The sequence below is a fragment of the Chroicocephalus ridibundus genome, chromosome 5 (genome assembly GCF_963924245.1).
Source record: "Chroicocephalus ridibundus chromosome 5, bChrRid1.1, whole genome shotgun sequence".
In the NCBI taxonomy this organism is placed as follows: domain Eukaryota; kingdom Metazoa; phylum Chordata; class Aves; order Charadriiformes; family Laridae; genus Chroicocephalus; species Chroicocephalus ridibundus.
This window is the reverse complement of record NC_086288.1, coordinates 78,507,896-78,525,014: the sequence shown is the minus strand read 5'-3', so window position 1 is coordinate 78,525,014 and position 17,119 is coordinate 78,507,896. Positions and strand designations below refer to the sequence as shown.

The 17,119-nt window shown below is 41.9% G+C and overlaps 1 protein-coding gene across 25 annotated transcripts in view; it reads left to right on the top strand.

Annotated features, from left to right (window-relative positions):
* Positions 1-17,119, top strand: part of TENM3 (teneurin transmembrane protein 3) — a 1,409,904-nt gene that overhangs the window by 1,353,417 nt on the left and 39,368 nt on the right. For 20 of the 25 annotated variants that reach the window (XM_063335478.1, XM_063335480.1, XM_063335489.1 and 17 more), the window contains 6 exons: positions 219-338; positions 738-999; positions 7,523-7,790; positions 8,365-8,508; positions 11,838-12,087; positions 12,517-12,537. In XM_063335478.1, coding sequence (XP_063191548.1) covers positions 219-338; positions 738-999; positions 7,523-7,790; positions 8,365-8,508; positions 11,838-12,087; positions 12,517-12,537 — 1,065 coding nt within the window. The remainder of the gene's footprint in view (positions 1-218; positions 339-737; positions 1,000-7,522; positions 7,791-8,364; positions 8,509-11,837; positions 12,088-12,516; positions 12,538-17,119) is intronic. The other 5 variants (XM_063335491.1, XM_063335488.1, XM_063335487.1 and 2 more) reach the window with 1 other exon arrangement.

Genomic DNA, 17,119 nt, shown 5'->3' with positions numbered 1-17,119 from the left:
AACATTGAAGCAAAATTATCATCTGTAGGTTTTGAGGCATTTATTTATACAGTGTAAATTATGTGAACTTGTAAAAGGGTTAGAGTCTCAGGAATGTTTTTTTAGTGGTAGTTGATACCACATACAGATGTGTGTGTGTGTGTGTTCTCTCTTTTATTCATTCAAAAGAGAACAAAAAAGAAGCAAATTTGTAATTTGATCCTGCATCTTTTTCACAGTCTTGCATCCGTCATAAGGGGCCAAGTATTAACTGCTGATGGAACACCGCTCATTGGGGTCAACGTCTCCTTTCTACACTATCCAGACTATGGATATACAATCACTCGCCAAGATGGAATGTAAGTTCCCTTTGAAGCACTTCGTGTCATAAGCACAGCAAAGGCATAACTGAAGAGCTGCTTGTAAAAATAAGATAATAATAAAATAATGGAAACAAAAGACATGAAAGAAGTCATTGACCAAAGTTGTGCTTTGTACATTCTTCAGATGTAAAACATGCTGATTATATACTGTAGAAGTAGGAGGGCTTGCTTAAATTGACCACGGCGTCCCAGACTCTCGCTTCTCTTAGGGCAGTATTATGTAATATAATTTAATTGGTGTCCCCATTGTTCCCAGTAGAGCCGTTGTGCCTTCAGAGCAGCACAATGGAATGAAAAATCAATCCATAAAATGGAGGCTGTGGGTGGCTTTGGGAATTTGCTGGCTAGCTGGTCCTCTTGCGTTTTTTTCCCTAGGTTTGACTTGGTAGCGAATGGTGGTGCCTCTCTGACACTGGTGTTTGAGCGATCGCCGTTCCTGACACAGTACCACACAGTATGGATTCCCTGGAATGTCTTTTATGTCATGGATACCCTGGTCATGAAGAAGGAAGAGAATGACATTCCTAGTTGTGATCTGAGCGGATTTGTAAGGCCAAACCCCGTTATCGTGTCGTCGCCTTTATCCACCTTCTTTAGAATTTCTCCTGAAGATAGTCCTATCATCCCAGAGACACAGGTAACGTTTGCGTAACATAAATAGCGTGTTATCACAGGTTAGCATTAAGCCACCATGATGAAAGGAGTGCAAACTACTGTTGAAAAATAATTCTGACCAAGTGCTAAGAATTTGCAATGTGATTATTTTCAGACCAATTTATTCATTCTATGTGATCGTTATTAAACTTTCATCCGAAAAAAAAAAAAAAAGGGTAAGAAAGCTTGGTGTACACCAGTGTGTGGTTTTATATTTGATGGCATCATTTAATTTACAGACTGTCTTCAGCAATCAGGCACTGGCCCATCAAAATGGACACACCGCAGTACATCTGACTTTTTTGACTGCTGCCTTGTTAGAAGTGCACCTCAGAAACTGGAAATGAAAGGTGTTTTTCCCCTATGTCTGAAAGATCCGTACAGTTCAATTTATCTGTTTAGTCCTAATAAATGGCATGACACTCAGATTTTTATAAACTCAAAGAACCCTCTGTAAGACCGAGGACAGGCTTACAAGCCAATGCGCACGTATGTGCTACTCTACTCCTTCAGAACTTGTAATACTGAAAGCAAGACATCAAAACCGTGCTTTAAACAGAAAAAGCTGCGATGGGAAAGTTTTTTCTCTAACACAGGTGTATTAAGTTCTTCCATCACAAATAAGTGATCACTAATACAGCCTTCTTCAACTCTTAAAGCAGCGTTGCATTTCAAGAAGTAATATTTAACTCATTATTGATTTCTGATAAAACTTTTTCTCATGAAAAAACACTCTCCCTCTCCCTTCTCACCCTCTCCCTTCTCTCTTTTCTCTCCCTCTCCTTTCTCTCTCCTTCTCTCTCCCCCACCTTCACAATGTCAGAATTACACAGGGACCCTCTTTTTCCCATTCTCTAAGAAATGTCCTTGTCTCTTCAAGGGAAGCATAGAAAATGTATTCAAATGTTTTCATGCAGAGCTCTTAAGAAAAGAGCAAAATCATTAAGCGGTTCATGCTAAGAGCAGGTTTAAAGTAAAGATGTAAGGAAATTACAACTAAATGCTCACACAAATCTAGACTGTGCTAGAAAATTGTTGCTTTTATCCTCACTATCATTTCTCTGCCTTTGATAGTTGCAAGTCAATTAAAAGAAGGGATTTGCAAAACACAGTCCACTGAAAAACAGCTCTGATTTACTTGTTTTGGCAACAGATGATAGATTTAGTTCCTGAAGTGGTGGAAAATGGCTTTGATAGATGGGGCATAAATCTAAGAAAAAAGTAATAATAGAAGAATGTCAGAAAATACATATTTTCAAAAAACATTTGTAACATGTAGGTAAACAAGTAATTTCATGAGCAGTGGGACTAATGAAGTCTGGATTCCTACTAATTCCCACCCATTGCTGTAATTCCAGCTATCTGCCACATCCAGTCCTTCCCCCACGGACTGCGTTCAGCCTTTTTCTCATGGGAGTAACAACTTCTTCCCTACCTAAACCCTTTTCTTTAATAAACCCTAAAGGAACTGAATCATCTTTAGAGATTTCTGCTGTTATTTCAAATGGGGTTGAAACGGGCTCCCAGGCTCGCAAGTCGTGAGGAGGGAGGTCTGACAGGCAGGGCGGTTGGGTCAAGTTGATTTCCCTAGGAAACCAGCCGGAAGGGAAGCTCGTATTCTCATCGGATCCTAAGCAGTTGGTGTTGGTGGGTCATTTACGACGAGGTAAAAATAGTCCTGTCATTACGTATGCAAAAATCTGGTTGTGGTGCTGTGTAAAAAAAAAAACATCGAGTATTTTCTTCCGTATTCTTTGCTCATCACACACGTAGTTCCTGGCTTCGATAAGTGGGAGCTGCCCAGCTGTGCCTGGGACATACCCTGTTAGGGTCAGGTTCCCCTCAGAAATCCATAATGCTCAACAGTCTGTCTCCCAAAAAATTCACCACGCTGATAAAAGATGAGCAGAACCAGATTCCATTTAATCTCTCTGTTCAGCCCCGGAGGAACAGCTGTCGATCTGTTCGTAAAGAAGGGGCAGTGCCGGTTTGAAGTGTGGGAGACTGGATGAAGGCACAGAGAAAGAAACGGTTCCCCGTGTTCCTTCAGCTGGCGTTAGTCACCCCGTTCGTGTGGGGTGGCAGCACCCACTGCCACGTACCGCAGAAGAAAATGATGTGCTGCTGTAATCATCATCCCTTGAAGTGCTTCATCATCCCTCCAAGATAATGTTTCCGAAAGGGTGTACTTAGTGGCTTATGAATCCCAGATTGATCAGAGGGGGAATTAAAGTCTGTTCCGAGGAAGCAGCACAACGGAGAACTGAAGAAAGAAGGCAAGCGAGGGGAGAGAACCAGTGCCGTGGGTGAAGGGGTGATCGCAGACCCAAGAGATCCTTACTCAAGGGGGATGATAATAAATAACACGTTAACTGAATTCAACCTACTTAGGCATGACTTCATCAACTTTTAATTGCAAGTTAGCGTGCTCTGCTTAGACTTAACTCGCTGAGATTAATCAGTGTGGAACGAGACGGTGAACGGCATGCAGATGAGGGAGATCGGGTTAAGCTGGAGCTGCTTATATGGGTTAGCAACAATATTTGTTGCTGTCTTTTTCCTAATATAATACATGTCTGTTTGCCACATCTTGCAGTGTGATCTGGCAGAAACCCACACGTGAGTCACAATGAGCAGCTCTGAGTTTTTGAGGCTTTCCTTCTCCTAAACTTCTATCATCCACTGTTACGTACGCTTCCAAGATGCCTTCTGCAGGTCCCGACCAGCTTGTCTCCGTCACCTCCAGCGTGTGGGAGACTGAAGACTGAAACTTTTCCTTCTAATCATATGTTCAAGGTTGCCCATTTAATTTTTTCCTCTCCCCTGGCTCTCTCTCACTGCTGGCAGAAGTTGGCAAAATATATTTACCCGGAAGAATTCAGGGTAAAACATGGGCCTTGGTGACTTGATAAAAATGATTGTTTGTAACTTCAGGGTGGCCAGATTTTCAGCGAAGTAATTAATCTGTTTTATCATTTAAACAGGCAGTATAATAGGATGTTTAGATATTCCAGTATTACATGGATGCTGCATCCTAGTTTCACATAGCTAAAATCTCCAGAACGTCAAGTTTGTACTGAGAAAAAATGGAGATTATTCTTAGACCCAAATATCGTCATTTACGCATCGTTGTTTTCCAGCACGTTTTCTGGTTTTCATCTCTTTTGATTTCTGTTTGAACCTTTGTATGCACCTCTTGAGTTATTTTTTTTATGGTCACATTTTTAGGTTTTTACGCGTGTGTGGCTTTTTCCTGTGCCCCTTCTCTGTGGTATCTCAGCAATATTTTAAGTCTAGGAAAACCAAGTCATTTTCCCCCTTTTCATTTCTCCTTGCTTTATATTGTTAACTCAAGGTTTTTTTCTTTATAAGTTCATTTAAGAGCCTCAGTTCTAGCGGAAGTCTTTTTTAAAAAGGAAAAGATTTTTCCATCTAGAAATGAGCCGTTTCAGCTTCTACTTAAAGAAGTACAATTTTAGTACTCCTTGGTCTCGGGCTTTGTGTAATAGCAGCAGTTGTCGATACCTACCTGTATCTATAAATGCCATCTTTACCCCCCTCAAACCAAGTCGATGTTACACTTTAATGCAGCAATTCATCTGTTACTTCTCCGCAAAGAACCTTTTCCTGAAATGAGGACTAAAGTTTGCACTCATTTGTGGAATTTGTTCTCAAATCCTCATTTTGCTCAATTTGCTAAAAAAATCACGGCGACACAGCAGGCAATTTCCCCCCTAATTGAATTAAATTTCGTATTCACAATTCCTAATACCATCAGAGCACGTCACCTGAATCGTATTATATTTTGGAGCAGGAAAGCGTTCCAGAGCCTGGCCAGCTTTAGTCCTGCTGGCCCCAAGGGACAGGGAGCCGTGCACAGTTTATGGGACTCAGTCGCCAGATCAAACTATTGGGACAACAAACTCTGTCCTTTTGAAAATTGAGACGACCCTTATCTCAGTCCTGTAGGTTAAATATTTCACACCTGTCCTTCCGAGGAGCTTGACCATCCATAAATAAAATGTCAACCGTTAGGATTTGGTGGTTGGGCTGTAACTCCGTCTCCTGTGGGTACCAGCCTTCCTGAAGGTAGGGTGATACTCGGGCTGGAAAAGGTAAAGTACAGACGGCTTGCTTGTGTCGGTGATTCCTGATGTGACTTTGATCCCCAGCGACGTCCCTGATTGCTGTACAATTGACGTGTTGTCATGGCTCCCATGGGATGCTCTCTGCTGTGCCCGATGATTTAACTTTTCAGATGAACGTTAAACTGCTTTAATTCTCTTTGTAATGCTTGATTCTGGGAGAGAGATTGAGATGCGTGACCTTACCTCTACGTTTCTGAAGTTCTCAAGAAAAGAAGTTACTACAGGGGATATTTTATGGAAAGAAGGAAGTTATAAGGCAGATTTCCAGCAGATATTTGAGGCTTTTGCAGAAACTAATAATAGGGGTTCAGGTTTTGTTTTAAACCTCGCTGAGAACTGCGTGAGTGTCCTAGTTTCTAATTTGATAGTAATCCAAATACACAGTGGAATTTCTTGCCAATTGAAACTTCAAGGTGTCCTCTTTATTGCCTGTTATCTCAGCCAGGAACACTGGAAGACCACCCGAGTGTTTAACGCTGCTCTTCCACAGTTGCAGTTGTAAAGGAAGCAATGGTCGTGACAGGAGACCGGTGAAGTCCATTAAATTGTGTCCTATTACAAGCGTATTATTTCTTTTTCTCCTCTTGCTTACCGAGCCCTCCATCTGTTTGACCAGTTTTAATGTGCAGTATATGAGAGTCCTGCTGATGTCTTGAGGAGGAATTTGTCTTTTGTTCCTAGGTGGTTTCTGGTTTTTCTTCAAAGTCTTAGAAAAGGAATATGAGGTGCTGCTTGTCATTGCTTCTCAGTCATGGCAGCTTCTTGCCGGGGAAAAAAGAAACATTCAAAGACTAAGAATTTTTAAATCTGAATTTAATTTGTCTAGTATCTTCCAAATCCTCCTTTACTTCCTACAGCTCTGTTATATAGTCTCGCTGGAGAAGAGCTGCATGCCCCCATATATCAGATGCGAGTAACCACTCGTACCGGGCAATGAGTCAAAATACTAATTCTGATTTTTTGTGACTGTTATTGGGAAGGAGATAGATGTCATTAATACCATATAAATCTTTCTTTGTATCTGAGCAAAAGTGCTAACACAGAGGACGGTGGAGCGCCTGTCGCCTTCCCCAAGAGTGTAAACCACGCTCTGTGCCCCTATTCAGCGCAGAGAGTGGCTTGTTTAAAAGCAGTGTCCAAGGGTTCCTCTACCCCAGAGAGCTACCTCAGCACTTCTTTAGCAGCCGGGTTTTGATCCCGCTGAAGTCTCAAGCCTAATATTTGCGGCAGTGCTCTCCCTGAAGTCCGCTTTCCACTAACATTAACTAGTGTTTGGTCTTCAGGCTGGAAAGTAAAATAAAGCTTTCCAAATTTACTTCCCCAGGGGTGCTCCTTTGACAGCACGGAGGCTCTGGGCTTGTGCTTCAGCGTCCTTCGCCCTCCCTTCCCACCAGAGAAACATTATATTTGTAAATGTGTCCAGATACTTTTTTCTTGTTTCTGTTTTTCCCCAATGAGCTGGGATAGTTGGTAGCTCCTCACCTGAAGCGCTGGCTCTCAGTGTTTATGTCCTGGCTGAGGTATGGGACAGTATGGATTGTCTTCATCCACGTTACACAGAAACCTTTCACATCCATCCATCACCCACAAAAGCTCCTCAGCTCAGAGGAAAAGACAAGGGGCGGGGGGGGCGGGGGGGAGGAGGAACCTTTTAAAAATAAAATTGAATCATTGCACCTCTCTGAAATGAGAAAGTGGTGAGCTGATGTCTGAGTAGTGAATATTGATCAGGAAATATGGAAAAAGCTTTCCCTGAGGCGTCCTACTTATCTGTCTTCAAAATAAATGGAAGAATGCTCTAGTTTAAAGTATTTACAATCCACGGGTAATGCAAATAATAAACCACCTAAAAGTCTTTCCTGCTCCTACAGGAGCAGTTAGCGCCATCCCACCCCAAATCTGAGCTTTGCAGTGCTTGGAGGCTCTGCTGCTGTTATTCCCTATCCATAGTTGGGACGCGGGTGGCAGCACAAGAAGGGGCTGTTTCCATGCAGGTGAAAGATGCTTTTTTGCTTCTTCTGGAAAAAGCAGTCAGTTGGGAATGTTTTCCCTCTCCTGCGTGCTTCTTCTCCCCCCATAAAAATAAAGGAGAGATCTCTGAAATCCTTCAGCAGAAAGTATCAACTAAGCAGCTTCAGTGTAACAAAGAATTTAGGCTTCGCTTTTCCGAAAGAAAGGTGAAATGTTGTTATTTATTTATGTATTTTTTCCGTTATTAAATGAAAACCAGGTTTAGATGATACTTCCTAAGGGATTGTCCTGTAGCATCGTGTCAGGCCTCCTTTTATGAGAGCTGCGTTGTTCTGTTTTAATTTCAAAACCATTCAAATACTGTACTTTTTTCTTACCAATGCCTAGGTCCTTCATGAAGAAACAACAATACCAGGAACCGATTTGAAGTTATCATACTTAAGCTCCAGGGCTGCGGGATACAAATCTGTTCTGAAGATCACTATGACCCAGTCTGTGATACCATTTAATTTAATGAAGGTTCATCTCATGGTGGCAGTGGTGGGAAGACTTTTCCAAAAATGGTTCCCCGCATCCCCAAATCTGGCTTACACTTTCATATGGGATAAAACCGATGCATACAACCAGAGAGTCTACGGATTATCTGAAGCCGTTGGTATGTGTGTGATGGAGGTTTTTTGCGCTTTTATGGTTGTCTTGAAAACAGGGAGGCACATCTCAAGCACTTGTATCCGTTAAGTAGAAAATGTTTAGCAGAATAAGATGAAAAATAATAATGGATATTAAAATATATTGGAAAATAGTAATCCAAACTTTGAATTGTAAGAAAAAAATGTCCTTCGAAAGTGAAAAGAGACCACAGTCTTTATTCACTTCTACTTCTCCCCCATGACGTATCCCTCAGCCTAATAATTACACAGTGTAGTATTTAGTCTGCGCTCTCCTCGTGCTTGAGAGTGCAATGGCATTCTGACATACTGCACAAAATGGCTTTCTTCTGTACCTGTCCTAATCCACTTTTAATAACTGAAATTATTTTACTAACCCAAGATTGCCTTCTGAGGGGTTTTGGAATTCTATTTAGTATTTTCAGTATAACTAAGGAAGCCATGGGGATTTTCAGGTAGCCTGGGAGAGCAGAAGAACCTATGTGCCTTAAGGAAATCACATTCTTTAAACTCTTCTGAACGAGATGCTATACTTAATGAGGAAATTTGCTGTTATTTCAGTGTCTGTGGGTTATGAATATGAGTCTTGCCTGGATCTAACCCTCTGGGAAAAGCGGACTGCCATTCTGCAGGGTTATGAACTGGATGCCTCCAACATGGGTGGCTGGACGTTGGATAAACATCATGTATTGGATGTTCAGAATGGTGAGGAATTCCTTTTCTTCTTGCTAATTTTAATACTCAACTGCCCTGCACTTTAGGTGTCTCATTCTAACTTCCCAAATTTTTACTTTGTTATTTTTAAAAAAAGGAAATTATGGAAACTTTTGCATATGGTGAATGCTTTGAGCTTTACAGCGTATGTCGTGTTTCTTCACCCTACAAATACATAAGTATTAATAATTTCATCTAACGGTGTGAGCCTGCGTGAGCTATGCTTAGCAAAAAAAATCCCAACCCAACAATGTTGAAATTGTTTTTTAAAGAGTGAGTGATGCTAAGGAGCCGGTATTTCTAAAGCAATTGTGGGTGTCAGCATGGTTCTTGGGATTAACTGTTTGTATGTAAGAGGATCTTGAACAATGTTTTCACTTCCAGTTTTTACAATGACCGAAAATTAAGCAGCAATAAGAGACATTCCTGCCAAACTGAGAGCTCTTCGCTCCCAATATTAAATCCCTCATTTATACAGGAGTTGTTCCCCTTCGTGTCATGACATGCCCAGCCCCGGCACAACTCACGGGAGCAGACAGTGCCCGGGTACCGTCTCTTCTGGAGGATGAGCACTCATTTACGCTCTCCTCCCGTTCAGTCCTTCCCCCGAGGTGAATCCTGCCTGGGGTGCCGTGGTCGGCTCAGCACACAGCAGGTGACGGATGGTGCTGCCTTGAGTCAGCCCAGGGCCCTTGTGCCCCTCGTTTCAGGACAGAGTCCGGTCACTAGCGAGCAAGTCTTCCAGAATTCCAGTGAAAAGATGAGGAGCAATACACAGTTTTAAGAACTGTGCGTTGGCACCACAGTAGATTTGTCCGGTGTGCTCCTCAGCAGCTGCCTGGAGGGTGCCATGCTCCAGAAACCCCAGCTCAACGCGGAACAGCAGGAAATTTGGAAAAATTCATCTGGAAGCATGTAAGAAAAGTAAAATAAGCAGAGTCACACTGCTCAAGGTGGGAGGTGGTCGCATTGGGTTTTGATGCAAAGGAGGAGCCCAGAAGTAATTCGGCGAGAAGAACGTCACTTCTGCAGCACCTGGTGTCCCTTGGAGGTCTCCCCATTGTAGATGAATCCATCTACTATTGCCCCGTCCCTGGAGGCGTCCAAGGCCAGGCTGGACGGGGCTTGGAGCAACCTGGGCTGGTGGGAGGTGTCCCTGCCCAGGGCAGGGGGGCGGAACTGGATGGTCTTCAAGGTCCCTTCCAACCCAAACCATTCTGTGATTCTATGAGCTTATTTTGTGCAATATGCGCATCACCACCTAAAGCGCTGCTTCTGACTGGTAGAAAAACAAGGCAGCCAAATCAAGGGAAAAGGTGTCATTGTACCTAATTGAAAATGTCAAAAAACCCTGTGCAAATTATTGTAAGGTAATCCATCTAAAAAGGTAAAGAGCTATAATTATAAATATATATATCAGATTGATTCTGTTCACAAGGCAAATTGATGGTGGCTTTAAATTACGTTCAAGAGTACATTTGACAAGTAATGACTTTTCAAAGTGACGTGTGTCTAATTGAATAAACGAAGTGGAGAGTTGTAATGACAAGGTGGATGAGCTGGAGAAATTTATTCCGAGGAGAGTGCAGCCAGTGTTTGTACGGACATCCCGAGCTCCCGCAGTAAATAGTCTAATGTACATCTTTTAGTCTGGGATAATAGAGGAGAAATGTGAAGGACCAATTTTTCAAGGTAATGACAGAATAAATCAGGTGCAATAGTGCTCTGTGCTGACTTGTAGAATTCCTCTGATGAAAATTATAGAACTCAGCTATTTCAGGCAAAGTGATGGTGCCATGATTGTCATAAATGATGTAATCACAGGAGAGGGGATTTCGTACACTCTTAATGCATTCTGGCTTTAACTATTCATGAAAAATACGTTCTCCCTCTTTTGATTTAGATTTCTTATTTAGATTACTTGCCGTTAGGTTTCCGTAAACCATTTTCATTCTTCCCAATTTTATCATGTCTATTGATTTTTCATTTATAATCTCCTAAATTTTATAGCATTAAAAAGTAGTGAGGACACCTAAAACATTTGAAGAGGAAAACAAAGCGGGGTTTTTTTCTCCTATCTTTCAGTATAAAGAGTGCAGTTGGGGAGTGAGGAGAGAAAGAGGAATACGCCTTAAATTTCTTCTAAGCTTCCATCTCAAAAGAGAAATGTAGCCCTCAGCCCCAAACTGCCTCTGAAACTCGGGGCAGACGAGCAATAAAACGCGTGTCACCCTGAAATACCAAGTGACATGGGGTTTCCATGGATTATACGGCGGGAAGGCATATTGTGCCTGAGGAATAAAACCAGCAGAGCTGACCATTGGCAGAGGACACCGGATGGATTCGCTGGGAGATGTAACGATGAGGGGCCTGGCAACACTGTAACACACTGTAAATCCAGGCTTTTTTTCCCTAAGACAGAAGATTTAACATAAAACCCGCATTTTTCTTCTCAGATTTCCTATGGAGGCTGTAAGGAAGAAAAATACTGCTGGCACATTGCTTTGTCTTCACGAAATTATTGTTCCTTTCATGCCTCAAAGCAGAATTAAGTTTAAGAGGCAGGTTGGTCTGGCACTGCATTTTTTTTGTTGTTTTGACATTTTTAATAACTGCCTATAACTGCAGCCGTGGTATTGAGGCAGACTTTGTTGCCAGAGGTACATTTTTATTGTGAGCTGAGTAGAGTCTTCTTAGAATGGAAAATTGCGGCAATCTCCAACTTTTTGAAGTAGCTCTTTAATTAATATTTGCAATTTGCCTCAGTAATCCACTTCAGATTACATTTGGCACCGTATTCATAATTAGTTATAGTAGGACTTTAGGAACACAATTTGCAAATATTTTTTCTTTTTTACAATATATGCACAGTTAGAATTTCAGTCATGTGCGGGGAATGTTAAAACTGTAAGGATTTAGGAACACAGACCTTGATTTCATTCAGTACACCTCGCGTTTCCTTCAACGTGACCATTTTTGTTCTGAATTATATCAATTAAAATTAATAACATTTAAAAGAATGATTGAAAACTTGTTTGGGTTTTAAATGCTCGTAGGTTTATTGTTTCTGTTACACTTTTTGGACAAGATAATTTAATGCTTTGTGTGTCTGTGACTTCAGTATAACTATAAATGTTTTAATAAGGTTCTGTTCCGTGTAGTGAGAAAAATACGGTGGTGAAATAATTAGAAGTCCATTAAATTATATTCGTGAACTAAAAGAATATTTAGAATACGTTTTGTGTACGTAAATTCAATCATATACATTTTTACAAACTTTTGGTTTGTTGTTGTTTTGTGCTTTTTATGTTACCTGCCAGGAATCCTCTACAAAGGAAATGGTGAAAATCAGTTTATATCTCAGCAGCCCCCGGTTGTTAGTAGCATCATGGGCAACGGGCGACGCCGCAGCATCTCCTGCCCGAGCTGTAACGGCCAAGCTGATGGTAACAAATTACTGGCTCCGGTTGCCTTAGCTTGTGGGATTGACGGCAGCCTTTACGTGGGGGATTTCAACTACGTTCGGCGGATATTCCCATCTGGAAATGTAACTAGTGTTCTGGAGCTAAGGTATGGGCTTTTTCTCACCTCGGACTTTTGGAGTTGTGAATTACCGTTGCACACTGAAGTACGGAATAGATTTCTGACATTGTGTAAGTTCGAGTTGCCAAATGCTTTTAGGAACAAAAAAAAAAAAAAAAAAGGGCAATTCAAAGGATTTTAATCCATTTGAAAAAGTATTTAAAACTGAAGTGAAAAAATTTTCCCCTGGTAAAATGTTTCAACTGTGCAAATCTAAACTGTGCGAATGTAATCTACCCAAAGTAATTATTCTGTGGATGTAAAGAGTTAACCTACATAGTGGACATGAGTGGACAAAAGACAGTCGTTCACCACTTCGCTAATGATCGCTGTAAATGTTGCCTTCATCTTTTAACATCCTTTCTGAATGTTTTCCTAATAATGTTTTTCTGTTCTTTTTTACTTGCTCCCACCAAGAAATAAAGATTTTAGACATAGGTAAGCATTCCTTAAAGAAGATTTATATTTTTCTAACTGTTCTTTTTTCTTTCTTAACAAATGAATGCTTATAATGGAGAAGTCATTTCTGAGATGTATTACTAGAAAAGAGGAGTATTTTTCAAAAATAATGAGTTCATATGTTTCAGTTATGTCAGCTGTCAGGCGGTATCGTCCTTTCGGATACGAGTTCCCCTTCTCTCATCACTCTCTGTCCGCAGTCAGGCTTCTTTTTAAGCTTGCGTGTGCCCTCCTCCGCTGCGCCCTCGTCCCTGCTCACTCCTGCTCCTTCCTGCCAGCACTTTTGCTGATCCCATCAAAACTCGCTCATCAATCAGATACCCCAAATACGAAGAGAATGGCATCTAAGTAATTAAATTATAAAAGTATCCAGTGAGTTCATTTCATGAGATTTTTGACGTTGAGTCTTTTCAGGCTCACATTTAACAGGTTTGTTTCTTTAAAGGTGAACTTCTCTTAATGACGAAGTTGAGATTGGCCCGTAATAATACAGCTCCGGGAGTTGAGATTTTAAAATACACCAAGATTCACAGGACTGGCCATAAAACCACCAGTGATGAGAAGGGTGTAGCAGAGCATTCATCCGCCCTGGCATTGCTGGAAGAACCGAAGAGAAGGTGGTGGCTGCTTAGAGCTGCTGTGCCGCAGCAGCCGCTCCTCAAAGGGGGGCAAAACCAGAAAACAGAGTGATGCTAAAACGTTGTTGGATCCATGAAACCCTGCAAGACTTTGTGGCGGAACTCCTAAGTACAGGGTTTAGCAGCCCCACGCGGTCCCTCTCTCTCCTTTTTTTGCTGCCAGTCATTTTCTTTCCTTGTTTTTAAACAAATCCCAGTGTCGTACCTCAGTTCTCCTTTTTTTTTTTTTTTAAATTCGCTTTGCTTTGGACATATTTCTTTATGAGGATGGGGTTTGTGTTTAAATAAGTGTGTTTCAGACGTGTTAGGCAAAAAATTCTGTGACTAAATAAGGTGTTTGCATCGGCGCTAATGACCAGGCCTGGGAGTCGATGCAGAGTCTGGCTGGTTTTATGGTGTTTTCCAGGTGGACTCCGAGGCAATCTCTCCTGTTTGGTGCTTTTAGCTTTTCACTATTACTTTTAATTTGCATTTGTTCCACTACTTTTAAAAGAATGATGTCCCTAGTGGTATCGTAAAGTTGTGATTGCAGCTGGAAAAGGCATTGTCTTGGCAAATGTATGGAAGATGGAATAATATTCAAAATGAGGATTTGGAATGGACAATTGGGATTAAGGAATGGACGCGTGGTGAGGTTTGCTTTGCTGTGATTTAGTAGCCACTGCCAGAACCGTGGGCACAGGCTCAACTGCGTCATCTCAGCAGCTGGAGCCCTCCGTGCAAGAGCAGTCGGTGAGGGGGAACGCTGCAGCTTTCCTCCTTTATTCGTGCCTACACGTGCGGAAGCCCCGGGGAGCCCAATTGCAGTCATACTGCACACACCAGCGTTTTCATGGGCTGTGAAGTGGACGAGGGAGGAGGCGCAGGGGGCCGTGGAGAGCTGGCTCCGCGGCAGGGGCTGTGGAGCGCACACCCTCTGCTGCCAGTTTGAGTTTTCTCTCCCATCAGACAACATTTTCCCAGTGTCCACCCTTAGCCTTAGGGGTTTGCTGCTCAGGGGCTAAGCCAAGAGTGGCATCTTTATGCTTAATATCCCCTGGCAGCTTTGTATTTTATTAATTTAGCTGATTTTTATTTTAAGACGTGTAGACTTTTAGGATGCCCCAAATCCTGTGGCTGGTGGGTTCCCCAGCTTAAGGACACGCCGGGAGACCAAATGGCTTCTTTTGCCTGCGTGAAGTCGTGCGGAGCCCTGCGAAATGCTGAGGTTTCTATTTAAATTGCGGTTTGGAAAACAGCCCTCAGCAGACCACTTTGCAATGTATAATTACTAGGTATCGAAACTAAGAAAATACACTAAAATATGCATTCAGCAAGTAAAACTAATGAACAGGGCTAAATACTGGCTCGGATCTATTATCCACTCAAGCACTGAACTGGCCTCGCCTACAAACCCAACACGGAGCGTGACGTGCCTCCCACCGCAAGGAGCCTGTGCTCGACAGTAGAGAGACAACGCGGATCAAATTCATCCTCTCACGTGCCAGTGACCTCTCGTCTTTCCAATCCCAAAGCTGAACTGATGTCTTTATACACACTGCTGCCCGTGGGTGATTAATGCAGACAGGCGTTCATGGAAGAAGTCATTTTTAGGAAGACTTTGAAGATGAGGAGGTCATGTGTAGGCTGCGGCAGTATCCCAAGTCTCTGAAGAGCCAGAAAAAAAGTTTAGGGAAGCAGCAAACAGCTTGGAGGGTATGTGGTTTGGAAGGCACAGAGTGAATGGGAGAGAAAGGGGGACTGGAGCAGGAAGAATATTTTTTAAAAATTCCTCTATCCATTTACAAAAATGGAGAGTAATTCAGGTGATCGGAGAGCTGAAGAATGAAAAGATGGGTGTAAGCCAGGTAAAAGCGGTGGGGAAGAGATCGTGGCAGCTCTGTGCGCGTGTGTGTACTGCGCACACGTGCGTGCACTGCAGATTTGAGGCACGGCTACCATTATTTGGCACAGACAGAGCAAGTTAATTCGTAGTCATTTGTCTTTATAGGAGCCCACGTTGGTATGTAACTGCGTGTTTTTCAGCGCTACTGACAGCGATGAGGCGACACTGCATGAGTCAGGAAGTCACTGACCCCGGATTTTACTTCTTTGCGTTTGTTGTTACTGGTAGAAGGCAGAAGCTTAATATTATTTCAAGCTACAATGAAACAGAATAAACTCCGAGCAGCTTTCCAGCTGCTGGCCGCTTATCCCTCTGCTGTTTTTGAGGTGTGCGTAGCGCACGTAGATGTTTTCTGGCTGGAAAACAAACGCGGTTTTCACTGGACAGTTATTCAGTCCCTCAGATTGTGCCTTGCTCCTGGGAATTAAAGGGGTTTTCCTCTCGGCTAAAGCCGCCTCCGCGTTTTTAACCTTCTCTTGAAAAGAAACGCTGAAGTCGAGCCTGTTGTATTATTTCCGAAAGGAGCCATTAGACATTTCATATGCCAAATTGGAGAGTTTGTATTGATTTAATAATAATATCCAACGCACTCCCAACCTTTGGGTGTTTTTTTAATAAAATGAGAAAATATCCTTATCAGCTGTATTTTTTTGTTTTGATGAGGATACACTACTTAATATGAGAACTCATCCCAGCATTTTTGTTGGAATTAATTAAAACATAGAAATGTTTTCATATTTATGAAGAAAACAGCTTTGAAAATTCTTCTTTGAAAGAAATAATTGTGTTAGGCATAAATTGTTTAGTTATTGATTTGATGGCTCTTTATTCCAACAGTTGAAAAATATGGTTGAGGCAACGTTAGATGAGTTGAAGAAAAGAACTTTAATTTAGATTTTAGTAATATAAGAAAGGACTTTATTTTAAATTACAATGAAATAAAATGTAATTGCACATTTCACAATTTGCAATTTGTTTATGTTTGAAGTGTCTGCAAAGTTTCTTAAAGACCAACGTCATCATGTAAATGGGTACAATTTAATTTGCAGTCTGGGGAGGTATAAATAATTTGTACGCTACACAGCGATCATCTCAAATGATCTCTGCGTAAATTAAGGTTTCGAAAATACCTTTCAACTATTTTGCACGTTGGCAATAATAGATCTGTAACAGACGGAAGCTTCACGTAAGCCTACATCTAATTGTGTTCAGACGTGCTGTACGACACCCAGCTCTGTAGCAGAGCTTTTAAGAGGTGCTAATCGCTCTGGGTTTGCTTTCATTACTCGGCTTCACTTGGCTTCTTCCTTCTGAACCAACATGTTAAAAGTCTTAAAACCAAAGAAAATCCTATTTATGCAACACATTTTTTCGGTGTTTCTGTAATTTGGGTAGCTATAAAAACCTGTCCCTGCTAAAAGACATAATTTGTTCACAAGTTGTTCCTGTTGGTCTCTTGTTGCTTTTTCCAAGTGGCAGTACATAAAAACGTGTGCCATTAGCACAGTTATGTATTTACACAACGTGAAGTGGAGCATTCTGCCAGCAGATGTTTGGCTGTCACCGAGGCGGGCAGATCTGTTTAGGCAGCGCTTTTGCAAACAGCAGAAGCGGGACTGACTGTTCTGACACCGCTTCAATCCATTAGGAGCCCGCCTGAAATTACCTCCTCTATTTACATGACCTTATTTCGGCTCTTCGTGCCGTAAATTAGGTCAGGAATCCCAACTGCAGTGGGTTAAGTTTCTACATCATAATACATCAACCCCAAAAGGTACTCTCCAGGGCTGGTTTTTACACCAGCAGGGGAGAAAAGATGGTAATTCTCAATTATGTGGCACCAGTGGAGAGGCAAAATGTACGTTTCTGGGAAAACTGTTAGCAATATATATTTTCACTGTAATAAAGACTGCGTTGGCGTAGTTAGCGGTTTTGTGCCAATGCGTACAGTTATTTGAAATATGACTCCGAGTGAAGAAGAACGGAAAAGCTGCGCTCGGTGCTCTGGTGGAAAAGATGACATTTCCTAATGCGTTAA